Source organism: Bos grunniens, chromosome 25 (assembly GCF_055505025.1).
Source record: "Bos grunniens cultivar Pamir isolate PY7600 chromosome 25, Bosgru_T2T1.0, whole genome shotgun sequence".
In the NCBI taxonomy this organism is placed as follows: Eukaryota; Metazoa; Chordata; class Mammalia; order Artiodactyla; family Bovidae; genus Bos; species Bos grunniens.
The window spans coordinates 15146351-15160153 of record NC_141189.1 but is presented as its reverse complement, the minus strand read 5'-3'; the positions used below and the strand labels follow the sequence as shown (position 1 = coordinate 15160153).

The window sequence follows — 13803 nt, the reverse complement described above, 5'->3', positions numbered from 1 at the left end:
CTATTGAAGTTGGATCTAATTTTGTATATTTTTGTAGGGCTTCTGTTAATCTAGCCAGAAATTGTGCTGGATTTTCATCTGGTCTTTGAGTTATTTCTTTGAGTTTATCAAAGTTAACAGCTTTATGTCCTGTTTCTTGGAGGCCTGCAATAAGGCAAGTCACCATGTGATTACGAGCTGTTCGCTCAGGACTCCCTGCCTGGTAGTCACAATTAGGGTCGTCCCTGGGATTGGCAGCTGAGCCTACAAGCTTAGTGTCATCAATTTGACGTATTTCATTGGCAGGAGCCTGACTGGCTTGCCAGACTTGTTCTTTTTCTTCTGGGAGGAGGGTTCAGTTCAGTTCAGTCACTCAGTCATGTCTAACTCTGAGACCCCATGAATCGCAGCATGCCAGGCCTCCCTGCCCATCACCAACTCCCGGAGTTTACTCAAACTCATGTCCATGGAGTCGGTGAAGCCATCCAGCCATCCCATCCTCTGTTGTCCCCTTTCCTCCTGCCCCCAATCCCTCCCAGCATCAGAGTCTTTTCCAGTGAGTCAACTCTTCGCATCAGGTGGCCAAAGTATTGGAATTTCAGGTTTAGCATCAGTCCTTCCAAAGAACACCCAGGACTGATCTTTAGAATGGACTGGTTGGATCTCCTTGCAGTCCAAGGGACTCTCAAGAGTCTTCTCCAACACCACAGCTTAAAAGCATCAATTCTTCGGCGCTCAGCTTTCTTCACAGTCCAACTCTCACATCCATACATGACCACTGGAAAAACCATAGCCTTGACTAGACGGACCTTTGTTGGCAAAGTAACGTCTCTGCTTTTGGTAGAGGAGCTGCTACTGCTAAGTCACTTCAGTTGTGTTCAACTCTGTGGGACCCCATAGACGGCAGCCCACCAGGCTCCCCCATCCTGGGATTCTCCAGGCAAGAACACTGGAGTGGGTTGCCATTTCCTTCTCCAGTGCATGAAAGTGAAAAGTGAAAGTGAAGTCGCTCAGTCTCTTAGCGACCCCATGGACTGCAGCCTACCAGGCTCCTCCATCCATGGAATTTTCCAGGCAAGAGTACTGGAGTGGGGTGCCATTGCCTTCTCCGTGGTAGAGGAGAGTATAATGTAAATATCATGCCAGGTCAAGTCATAAGACTGGGTGAGGTAGATGGACATGAGTTTGGGTGAACTCTGGGAGTTGGTGATAGACAGGGAGGCCTGGCGTGCTGCAATTCATGGGGTCGCAAAGAGTCGGACACGACTGAGCGACTGAACTGAAATAAGTGTCAGGGTCAGAGGAAAAAGAGCCAAGACGTTTTTCGATTTGAGATAAATCAGAGAGGGAGAATGGGATGTGCACCCAAACAACGCCTTCTGTACCACCCACCTCTAATAAGGGAAGGAAGGGAGTGGGAAGGGATTCAGGGTCCTGTCTCTTTAAGGCCGTTCGCAGCTGGGTAAAAGGAGGGGATTTAGGGAGGTCGGGATAGGGACTTGAGTCACTGGTAGTAGCGGGTGGAGCCGAAGCCCAAGAGCCCCTTTCCGAAATAGGCCTGGGGGGAGGGTCGGAAGCAGTGGCGGCCTGCACCTGAGAGGGGAGAGGAGCCAGGGGAATGTAAGGTGGAGGTTGGGGGACCGGGTCTGCTATGATAGGATTAGAGGCGATTGGAGGTGCACTATGGTCAGAAGGGTCAAAAGAAGAGGAAAAATCCAAACAGGGATCAGGAGATGTAGTATTGGGGGGATGTGGCCCAGAATGGGCTAAAAGTATTTGAGAAGTAGAAGAGGAAGTACAGAGAGAGGGCCAAGAGTGGAGAACAAAGAAAGCCTGAACATAAGGGATCTCTGACCACTTGCCATTGCCGCCGCAGACGTTATCGAGGTCCCCTAAAGTAATGTAATCGAGAGTTCTGTTTTCTGGCCACTGGGCCCTATTATCCAGTCGCCACACAGTGTGAGAGTAATAAGTGAATCGCTTTGGCCTTCTTTCTCCTTGAAAACCCAAGGGTTTTTAGGTTTTGGAGAAGGCAGGCTAAAAGGGGTAGGTTTGGACTGAGAATTTCCCATTATAGTCGAATAGGGAGGTAGGGCAAACAAGGGCAAGTGAAAAAAAGGAGGAGAAAGGTCCGAAAGAAAAGGCATCCCCGTTCTCACGGCCTTCTCAGACAACGACAGGGTCTCTCATGAAATGGGTGTCCCCTATTTCAAAGTGAGACCAGGGCCCAAGGGCCGTGGGATCCTCTGCCTAGCGCTGCTGCTGCTAAGTTGTGTCTGACTTCACTTCAGTTGTGTCTGACTCTGTGCAACCCCATAGACAGCAGCCCACCAGGCTCCCCCGTGTCCCTGGGATTCTCCAGGCAAGAACACTGGAGTGGGTTGCCATTTCCTTCTCCAATGCATGAAAGTGAAAAGTGAATGTGAAGTCACTCAGTTGTTTTCGTCGCTCAGTTGTTTCTGACGCTCAGCGAACCCATGGACTGCAGCCTACCAGGCTCCTTCGTCCATGGGGTTTTCCAGGCAAGAGTACTGGAGTGGGGTGCCATTGTCTTCTCCCCTGCCTAGCACTAGGGCTTCAAAAACCAGACGAGAGACAGAGGATCTAAGAGAGCAGGAATTCACTCACCCCTGCAGGCGATGAAATGAGAGCCGGTGTGTGGATGTCAGTCCAGCAAGGTAAGTGGAGAGTCCCATCTTGGGGGCTCATCCCAGTTTCTCTGGGAGGTCCAAGGGAGGGAACCACAAAGGTGGGCTCAGGAGGGGAACCAACCTAGCCGTGGTGGGTCTTCCCTCCCAGGTTTTGGCACCAGAAATGTAAGGCGAGCATGGAGAAAAAGATAGCAAGCTGGGCATTCAGGCAGAGGAAGATTTATTATAGGAAGAAAGAAACTGGCTTTAGAGAGAAACCAGTACCCTCCCTTTACAGCCAACCCTTCTTATACCCTATGATGGGAAATTGTGCCCTGCAGGAAGGGGGCCTCAGTTTATCTTTAGCCCACAGCTGGGGTCTTGTGCTCATGTAGTGAACAGGGTCTCATGGTTGGGTGGTTACGTAGTCTTAAGAAACTGGCACCAGCAGGGAAAAACAGGGTATCTCCTTAAGGAAAAAACAGGATGCCCAGCAGGGCAATGTGGCCACTGTGACTTCATCCCTTGTTTGTCAGGTCACCACAATGGGCCATATTTTAACTATACGCTACGAGCCACTTGTGAATCCTAACAGGTGCAGATAGATACAGGAATTCACGACGTGCTCTCACCCCAGAAGACAGGACACTAAGGGGTGATGGCACCGTACCAAATCCACCAAAATGGCACAAAGATTCTCTTAAACTGAGGACATTGAAGATACTGCAGATGCAGGGAAATAAAAAACAAAAAACCTTTTCAGAGTGTTCCTTATCTGACTACAGGCAGAGCTTTCTCAGAGTGAAAGTGAAAGTGAAATCACTCAGTCGTGTCTGACTCTTTGCAACCCCATGGACTGTATAGTCCACCAGGCTCCTCTGTCCATGGGATTTTCCAGGCAAGAATACTGGAGTGGGTTGCCATTTCCTTCTCCAGGAGATCTTCCTGACCCAGGGATTGAACCCGGGTCTCCCATATTGTAGGCAGCCGCTTTACCGTCTGAGCCACCAGGGAAGATTTCAAGCTGTTGTTAATTCCCTCTCAGGGGAGATTCCAGCTAGAAAGGAGATCAACCAACCACTGACACCAGAATGAGAAATTGCATAAACAAATACTATCACAAAGTGTTGAACTTTCTGTGGTTCTCATAAAAGCCCATTTGCCTTGTGTAAAAGTCCATTTGTTTTCCCAGAGGCCCTTTCTCCCTCCTTCCTTTCCCCTGTTAAGTTAGTATATGTTGTTCAGTGGCTAAGCTGTGTCCAACTCTTTGCGACCCCATGGACTGCAGCATGCCAAACTTTGTGTCTTTCACTGCCTCCCAGAGTTTGCTTGCTCAAACTCATGTCCATTGAATTGGTGATGCCATCCAACCATCTCTTCCTCTGTCGCCCCCTTCTCCTCCTGATGTCAATCTCCTGCTTCTAGTTTTGGTATATATCCCCTACATCTAGTTTTTCAAGAGTCTCTTCATCTGCTCTTGAGTGCATTTGTGAATAAACCTTGTCTTTTTGCCTGGTGAGCTATTGGCAGTTCATTCACAGTCCCCCACCAACACAAACTTAAATTATTAGAGGGAAAGTTTTCCTCCCAACGATGGTTGGAAAAAAATCAACACATGTTTACTACCTTTGATGTGAAATGATTTGATTTACATTTTAAAAAATCACTTTGGGTATGTTATTGGTGTTGTTAGCAAGAGAGGTTTTAAGCTTGCTTGTAAAAGAAAGGGATTTAAGTTCATAGCTAGAGGGAAATATATTATCTTGGGAAAGTTTTTGTTTATATGAAATAATGTACATAAAGTTATAGGGTTTCCCTGATGGTTCAGTGGGTAAAGAATCCTCCTGCAATGCTGCATATAAAATAATTACCACTTCTATAGAAAATCAGCTTCCATTTCTGAAATTTCAAACATCTTACACTATCCTCATCACTAAGTGTGCCCTTGCCCTTAATTCTTTATCTGAAAACACACTTCAATCTAAGGATACGATCGCTGTTGCTGTTGTTGTTTTTACATCCATTAGGTCTCCCCTAGTCTAGCAATTTCCTAACAAGAGCCTCGTATATTCCCAGACTTTCTTCTATCTGAGAAGGCATCAGCAGCAGCCTGCTCATGGCCCATCTAAGATCTTCCTAACTGGCACACATATATATGTACCCACATCAGTCTTCTCTCCATCTCACAATATTGAGAATTAACACCTAAAATCATACCAGACATAAAGATCTACAGAAGTTTATCTTAAATGCAACTACTGGGGGTGGAAATGCTTAAGCATTTCAGTCTCAGCGTTTGGCAGCCTCCAATGTTTCAGTGTTTGATGAATGAAGCTCCTTTTATTTGGAAGGCCTTGTCCAATGTCTGGGAGCTCAACAAAAGCAGAGAGAAACTAAGTGGAATAGGTAAAGGCCAACTCCCCAACGCATCGAACTAGGTACGGGTGCAGAAAGCAGAGATTAAAGTGTTCAGCAGAGCTACAGCCCGCGGCTGCGATTAAGGGGGAGTGGGTGGAGCCCTGTCTTTAACCCCGCCCACGACTGAGAGGACTCGGAGCCAATGAGTGGGCGGCCTGGGGCGGAGCGACCTGCGTACGACGTGACGCCATCACGCTCCGGTCGGCCCTCTGCCGGGCGTACGCCGAAAACTCTGGAGTTCTGAGGTGGGTTGTTTGCCAGTCCCGGAGCGCCGCAGCGTGGGAGCCCTCAAGGCGAGGCGAGTCGAGTTACATGACCTCGGGTTTCAGGGACGAAGGGAGCAATCACCCCCCAAACCTTCCCCAGGCTGGGCGACATGAACTCAGTATTAATTGATCTCGAAAGGAATGCCAAGTCAAGGTCTCCGGTGGGGTGGACTCCCGGGCCGCCTCGCCTCAGCCTCGCACGCCCCAAGTAGCCGGGCTCTGAGCCTTTAGGGAGAGGCAGCCCAGCGGGATGGAAAGAAATAGGGACGCAAGGGAAGGCCAGCGTTTATTCGCGCTGTTGAGCGCCTTACGGGTTAAATCCTCGAAGCACTTCTGTGAGTAAGCCCAGTTGTTATTCCCATTTGGTAGAAGGGAACACTGAGGCTTGAGGTTAAAATTACAATAGTGAAACGTGTAAACACCTCTATAAAGTGGTGATTCCAGAAGGCCAACAAAGCTGTTTCTGCACTTGGGCGGTTCTAGTGACAAAATTCTTTTGGTGAGTCACAATCGTCAGGCTAAACTTTGGAATTTATTTTCAGGTGACCAAAGCCACATCATGTCCGTAGTTCGTTCATCCGTCCATGCCAAATGGATCGTGGGTAAGGTGATTGGGACAGCAATGCAAAAAACTGCTAAAGTGAGAGTGACCAGACTTGTTCTGGATCCCTATTTATTAAAGGTAAGGAACATCGCTGTTTGCAGATGGCATTGATGAATCACCAACATGTTCAGGGTTCTGAGCAGAAACACACCGTCAGGGAAGATGGGCTGAGCCAGTGCTGCACATCAGGCGTTGCGCTGGTTGGTGGATGTAACACAACGCATGATTCCTGGTTCACCTCGCATTTTAGAGACTGCACAGAGTTCATTTCAATTCAATCTGATGACACTGTTATAGACATTCTATGTGTAGAGTACTGCAGAAGGTAAGACTCATTCTTCCTTCCCTGGTTGTTAAAGGGGAGCATTTTTTTTTCCGGCCATTCCAGGCCACGTGTGGGGACTTCATTCCCCAACTAGGGACTGAACACATGCCCCCTGCATTGGAAGCACAGAGTCCTCACCACTAGACCACCAGGGAAGTCCCAAGAGCATTCTTGATTATATAAGATCAAGCTGAATCTCCAAAAGGACTTTATCCAGGAACTTCTTCGGAGGTCCAGTGTCAAGTCTCTGCCTTCCCGATAGGGGTTCGATCAGGAATTAGGACCCTACATGCCATGCAGTGCAGCCAAAAAAAAGATTTTATCCAGAAGACCAGGTTGGGGGCAGGAGGAGTGAGGGAAGTCATTCCAGCCATGGTGAATAGTTTGTGGAAGTTCCTTTAGCCATGTATTCACCTAAAACAAATACACTGCCAGTTACTTATACAGCAAAAACAGATTTACTTGGGATCAGCAGAGAATTGCAGATCGGGGTCTGCAACCATGATAAGCCACGTGTCGGTCTCCCACAAAAGCGGAGGTGACCAGAGAGGAGCGTGCTTTTACAGAGGGGACAGTAAACAAAGAGTCTGTGGCGTTTTGTTGGCTGAATTGTTGCTGGGAAAGAAGAGAAGGAGATCTTTCTTCCTGTTGAGCTCTCATGACAGGGTATGAGAGCTTCCCCTTCTGGTCTCCCAATTCTGAGTTTTTTGTTTTTGTGTTTTAGTAACTTATTTATTTTTGACCGTGCTGGGTCTTCATTGCTGTACGTGGGCTCATTAGTTGTGATGCACCGGCTTAGCTGCCCTGAGGCATGTGAAATCTTAGTTCCACAACCAGGGATTGAGCCCATCTCCCCTGCCCTGGCAGGTGGATTCTTAACCTCAAGATCACCAGGGAAGTCCCTTGACTCTGTTTAATTGAAGTTTCTGTTTATTAATTTCTTACACATGAAAAGGCATGACACTGTATTGGAGCAGCCAGTGCTTTGGCGAGGTTGAGCTCAGAGCTTGGCACTAAGTAGGCCTTGGCTTTGAATGAACGCGAGAATGATTGGAATCGGAGTGGGAAGAGTCTCCTGTGTCATAGTTTTGATTTCAGCCTATGAGAAAAGGAGATAGGAGGTAAGGAAATGGGTGAGAAGGCTATTGCAAATGTCTAGGATGGAAATGGTAAAGGACCAAACAGTCCATGGAACAATGAGGATGGCGTGGAAAAGGTGGGTTTCGGGCAGGAAGGTACAGAGTCCTTAATTACGTAGATGTGCTAGGGAGGGAGGGGCAAGGGCCAGGGGTGTTTCTGCATGCGAGGTTAGGCACCCTGGTAGGCACAAGTGCTGTTTGTTATCTAGGATCAAACATACAGGGGCCTTTTCAGGGTCTTGTGAAGCTGGATAGATCCCAGCCAGAAGAACAGCCAGTCTCATCATCCTCCCAGCCCTTTGACTGCCTTGAAGCTGCTCCGTAAAATGGCTTGATCCCAAAGCAAAAACAAAAATAAAACCACAGAAGCAAGCTGAAGAGTGACAGCATGGTCATTGGTGTTAGAATCATTGGTGTGTACTGGCTGTCTTTTGTTATTTTTTAATGTTTATTTATTTATTTTTGGCTACATCGAGTCTTACTAATAGTTGCATTACCTGGGCTTCTCTGTAGTTGCGGCACTCAGGCTCCAGACCAGGTCGGCTCTGGAGTTGGGGCATGCGGGCTTAGTTGCCCCATGGCATATGGGATCTTAGTTTCCTCGACCAGGAATCAAACCCATGCCCTCTGCGTTGGAAGGCGGATTCTTCACTACTGGACCACCAGGGAAGTCCCCTGGCTATTGTTTGCTAGCTGTGCACCTTACTTAACCTCCCTGAGCTTGTTTTTCATATCTGTTAAATGGAACTACCTGCTGTGGCGGGGTTGTCTGGAGAAGAGATGGTTCTGGTTCTCATCTGTGGCTTGTTTGCAATACTTTGAGGGAGGCATGGAGCTAAGTGCTTTACATACATTATAACGTTTTGTTCTGTTGATAACTTCGGATGTTTTTTGGCTGGAGAGAAGACTCTACCAGGAAGGAAGAGTTTATTTATTTTTATGTTGGGTCTTTGTTGAGGCTCTCCAGCTTCTCTTGTTGCACCGCTGGAGCTCAGTGGTTGTGGCGCTCAGGCATAGTTGCCCTGAGGCACTATGTGGAATCCTAGTTCCCTGACCAGGGAATGAACCCCCATCCCCTACATTGGAAGGTGGATTCTTAATCACTGGATCACCAGGGAAGTCCCAGGAGGTTTAAATAGTGTAGAAAAGGATGATAATTTAGAGCAAGGATACTGCAGGCAGTGGACTTGGAGAACCCTGGGACAAGATCAGCTCTGGAAAAGTCATTGTTGTTTTCCAGAAACTAAGTGGCTAATTTTTGCGTTGGAAGCCTTCATAAATATATTGTTGTTCATTTGCTAAGTCATGTCCAACTTTTTGTGATCCCATGGACTGCGGCCCACCAGTCTTCCCTGTCCTCCACTATCTCTCGAAGTTTGCTCAAATTCAGTCTATTGAGTCAGTGATGCTATTTCCGTCTAACCGTCTCTTCATCTGCCGCCCTCTTCTCCTTTTGCCTTCAATCTTTCCCAGCCATCAGGGTGGATTTGGAAGGTGGATTCCATAAGTATATTACCTGTTTCTTTTCCCCAAGTCCCAGCTTGTTTTCTGGACATTCTTTTTTCAGACTGTCTACTACCTTGCCAGGTCATCAGTGGGAAGTACTGATGTGTTTCCTCCTTCTCTCAACAGTATTTTAATAAGCGAAAAACCTACTTTGCCCACGATGCTCTCCAGCAGTGCACCGTTGGGGATATTGTGCTTCTCAAGGCGCTCCCTGTCCCAAGAACAAAGCATGTGAAGCACGAACTGGCTGAGATCGTTTTCAAAGTTGGACAAGTCGTAGATCCAGTGACTGGAAAGCGCTGTGCAGGAACCACTTACCTGGAGAGCCCAGTTGATCTAGAGACCACCCCGCTAGCCAAAAACCTGGAAGAACTCAGTCTCTCCACAACACAGTGAAGGAGGATCGGAAAACAGAGCCAAAAGGGAATTTCTAAGTTTACTCTATGGAAAAATTTTTCTCAGTTTCCTCACAAACCGTCCAGTTTCTCGTCTGGTATTTATGAAATCGCTAAAAGTAAATGAAGTAAAGTCTTTGTTATAATTTTTCATAAAAGTTTATGGTCATGTTTCAGATTTTCTTCTTGGTGGACGTACTTTTCTGTTGCACAGAGTATACCTAGCAATCTACTACACTGTTCTGTAGGCTCACTGTTTTAGAAGGTATATATATTTTTCTCATTCAAAGGAATCTTGAATGTATCTTAAAACTTTTATTTTGGGAGAAGAAAACCTTTTGAGATCATAAACAGATAAGACCACATTAAGTGAATATTTCAGTTCAGTTCAGTTGCTCAGTCGTTTCCTACTCTTTGCGACCCCATGAACTGCAGCACACCAGGCTTCCCTGTCCATCACCAACTCCCAGAGCTCACTCAACTCATGTCCATAGAGTCAGTGATGCCATCCAACCGTCTCATCCTCTGTCGTCCCCTTCTCCCCCCACCTTCAATCCCTCCCAGCTTCAGGGTCTTTTCCAGTGAGTCAGTTCTTCGCATCAGGTGGCCAAAGCATTGGAGTTTCAGCTTCAGCATCAGTCCTTCCAATGAACATTCAGGACTGATTTCCTGAATATTTAGTTTTGATCATATATATTCAAAATTCAAGTTTTTCTCTGATTTAACCACAGAAACAATATGCTTGGGTCAGACTTTATCTGATTAAAGTCTGTATTAATTAGAATGTTGGCACGTAGAAAGTAAAACTAAAATTCTATCATTTTTCTTTTATCCTGTATCCTAGGGTAGATTAAATAGGACTGAGTTCTTAAAATCCATACATTGGTGAAGTAGAGGAATTTCTCATCCATGCATCTTTTTCTTTTTCCCTCAGCTGCATCTTGCAGCACTGGGATCTTATTTCCCCGACCAGTGATTGAACCCGTGCCTGCTGCACTGGGAGCTCAGAGTCTTTTTTTTAAAACCTTTCCTTTTGTATTGGTGTATACAGCTATACAAATGAACAGTTAACCACGTTGTGACAGTTTCAGGTGAACCGTGAAAGGACTCAGCTGTACATATACACGTATCCATTCTCCCCCTAATTCCCGGGAGCCTGGAGTCTTTTTTTTTTAACTTTTCCTTTTGTATTGATGTATAGCTGATTAACCATGTTGTGACAGTTTCAGGTGAACAGTGAAGGAACTCAGCCATACATATGCACATATCCATTCTCCCCCAAATTCCCGGAGCATGGAGTCTTAACCACTGGACTGCCAGGGAAGTCCTTCACACAAGCATTGAAGTTGGAGAGTTTCAGAGTTTTACTGCCATTCATTGATAAACCATGATAACTTAGATTTTGACCTGATGAAACACTGAGCTACACATTTCAGTGTTCTGGCTCCCACAAGGGACTTGGAGCATATTTCAACTTCAGCTAATAAGTGTATTGTGCAAGCACTGGCTTCCAGTAATAACCACAGGCCCTGCCCTCCCCCAACCCCCTCCCTCTCCCACCCTGCCCCAGGCTTATAATCTCCTGGACAGGTATGCACAGGTGCCTTCATGGCAAACACAGAAGCACATGGGTGTGGGAGAAGTTAGGTAACTTTCCAGAAAAAGTGAGAGAATGCTAGAATTGAGTCTTGAAGAGTCAATGTGTGTGAGGCATGCGGAAAGAACATTCCAGGCAGGGGAAGGGAGTATAAAGTCCTCAAAGGATGAGAGAAGAGTGTAACCATGGGGTTCTGGAAGTGGTGAGCACTTTGGGTAGAGAAGTAGGCAGGAGTTAGACATGGCTCAGACAGTGAAGAATCTGCCCAGATTGCAGGTGACCCGAGTTCGATCCTTACGTTGGGAAGATCCCCTGAAGAAGGGAATAGCAACCCACGCTAGTATTCTTGCCTGAAGAAATCCATGGACAGAGGAGCCTGGTGGGCTACAGTCCATGGGGTTGCAAAGAGTCAGACATGACTGAGAACTCACATTTTCACTTTTATAGTATAAGTGGTAGTGGGTTATTTAGCATTTGGGGGTGGTGCATACCCCCCCACAGCATGCAGACGTGTGGGGTCTTGGTTCCTTGACCAGGAATCAAACCCACACCCCCTGAAGTGGAAGTGGAGAGTCAACTACTGGACTACCAGGGAAGTCCAGGTTATGTAACTTTTAAAAAAAATCTATTTATTTGACTGCCAGGTCTTAGTTGCAGCTTTCGGGATCTTCCATCTTCCTTGTAGCATGAGGGATCCTTAGTTGGATCTTGTGAACTCTTAGTTGGGGCATGTGGGAATCTAGTTCCCTGATGAGGGATCGAACGTGGGCCCCCTGCATTGCTAGTGCAGAGTCCTAGCTACTGGACCACCAGGGAAGTCCCATGAAACATTTTTAAAGAGTAAATAGGAGTCAGAAAGAATAACAGCATCAGTGTCAGGAATGAGAAAGATGAGAGGGAGGCAGTGACCTGGTCCTGAGACCTGAACTAAGTTGGGCAGGGAAGTGAATAGAGATTGGGTGGATGATGTGCCAGGCTCCCAGGACTTGGCACCAGGGAGGGTGAGCCGAAGGGAGGCGCCACAGTGTTTTATCTAAGTGGGGCTCTGTGGTACCAGTTACCACGGAGGGATCAGAACACCTGTCCAAGTTATCTCAAAAAACTCAAATATTTTAAATGTTTACATGTACACACATGTCATTTTTATCTTAACACAGATATTTTTCCTGACAATCTCATAAAATTCTGCTCCAGGAAGATGCACTCTATTGATCGCATGATATTTTAACCTAAGCCACACCCTAACCTGTGAAATAAGAGTACCTCCCTCCCCTCAGGAGAAAGCATCGGGTTAATGCAACTTCAGAGCAAAATGATGGTGGGAAGAAAGGTGCAGAAAGAGGGACCTAACACTAACACAAAAGCCAGGTCAGCAAAGACATGCCTACCAAGTTTACACGTCAGGAAAATAGATTTGAAAGATGTTGTCTCCAGAAATAGCACTGAGAAATCAGGGGAAGGTGTGAGAAAGTCACATGGACACCACTGGCTTGAAGAGGCCCTGCCTCCCACAGTGCTGACAGGACGTGTCCTTTCCGCCCTGGGGAGAGCTCACCCCAGCCTCCCTGTTGGGTCTCTGCATCCTCCACACTCTCATAAAGTGTAAGCCAAATGAAGAACTCAGCCTCCAGCCTCCTGTCCCTGAGTGCCTGGGCCTCCTTCCCACCTTTGCCTCTCCCTGGTGTGGTCACTTCTCTGTCCACAGGACCCATTTCTGTCCCTGGTGGCTCCTTGCCTTAATATATTAGAACATTGCCCCAGTCAGAGCCTCCTCCTGCCTTCACCTCCCAACCCCAGTCCCACAAGCCCAGTTATTGCCCCCATCACTCCTACGCAGGGACCAGAAGGTAGCAGAGATCTCCCAGCCCCACCCAGTCCTGAGGGCACTTTCCTCTTTTGGGACTCCAGCTGGCCTCCAAATGCTCCCCTTGGCGGCTGGGGAGCACCTCCCAGTTTCTCCCCGCTTTCTGTCTAGCTCCCCTCCTTTACATATTTACATATTTATTTGGCTGCATGCATCTTCAGTGCAGCAGGTGGGAATCTAGTCCCCTGACCAGGGATGGAATCTGGGCCCCCTACATTGGGAGTCTTAGCCACTGGACCACCAGAGAAGAGCCATCTAGCTCGCTCTCTGCCCACCTTGTCTTGGCTGCAGTTGCATGAGTATACCTGTGGCTCTTATCTTTCTGCAGGATCCATTTTCCTCATACAGTGCCATCCTGGACCATGCCTTTAAGTTGTGTCCTTGGCCAGGCGGAGTTGTCCTGCCTCCTTGCACAGGTCACCTCCTTCCCTTGGGACTGAGCTATCCTGCCAGCACACCAGGGTCTATGTTCCCCTTCCCAGGCACCAGAGCAGGTTACATGCTTTCCCGTCCCAGTTCCCTTCTCTCCCTCTCGACACTTGACACTCCATCATTTCACACCCTGCCTCACTCGACTGGGACTGCTTGCGGGCGAGGACGCGGCCACCGGTGCTGAGATCAACAGGAACATCGGAGTTCTGAGACCACAAAAGAAGGTCATTATGCTTCCACCCAGGATGCTTCGATTAAAGCGTAATTTATTTTTGAAAGTCAATATATTTACACGGTGCGAAGTCCAAAACAAGGTATATGGTGAGAAGCCCGCCTCCCATCTTCGCCCCCCAGGCCCTGGATTCCTCTAGGAACCGTGTGGATTACTCTCCTTGTGGATCTCTCCACATACGTACAAGCCTGGCCCTTGTTCCTTTGGCGCACCCTGTGCTGCGCAGCGAACTCCTTTCGCTGGCGCTTTAAGTCTCAAAATCGGTTCCTCTCCGGTTTCCCGCTCCTTTCTCGCAGCCGCGGGACCTCGGCGCTGTGACCCACTGCGGCCGCACAGCGCCCCCTGGCGGCCGCGCCCCCACACGGCAGCGGTCGCGCGCCCCGCCCCGCCCTGCCCCGCCCCCGCCTCGGCGGGCC

General features: G+C 47.9%; 1 protein-coding gene across 2 annotated transcripts; it reads left to right on the top strand.

Annotated features, from left to right (window-relative positions):
* The first annotated feature begins 5230 nt into the window (after nt 1–5230).
* On the top strand, nt 5231–9420 carry MRPS17 (mitochondrial ribosomal protein S17). Of its 2 annotated transcripts, none has more exons than XM_086374776.1 (3): nt 5231–5272; nt 5836–5975; nt 8994–9420. In XM_086374776.1, the coding sequence occupies exons 2-3, from the start codon at nt 5853–5855 to the stop codon at nt 9261–9263; spliced, it is 393 nt and encodes a 130-aa protein (XP_086230902.1). In that variant the 5' UTR covers nt 5231–5272; nt 5836–5852; the 3' UTR covers nt 9264–9420. The 2 variants fall into 2 exon arrangements, with proteins under 2 accessions (XP_086230902.1, XP_086230901.1); XM_086374775.1 differs by having other exon boundaries at nt 5242–5325.
* The last annotated feature ends 4383 nt before the right edge of the window (nt 9421–13803 follow it).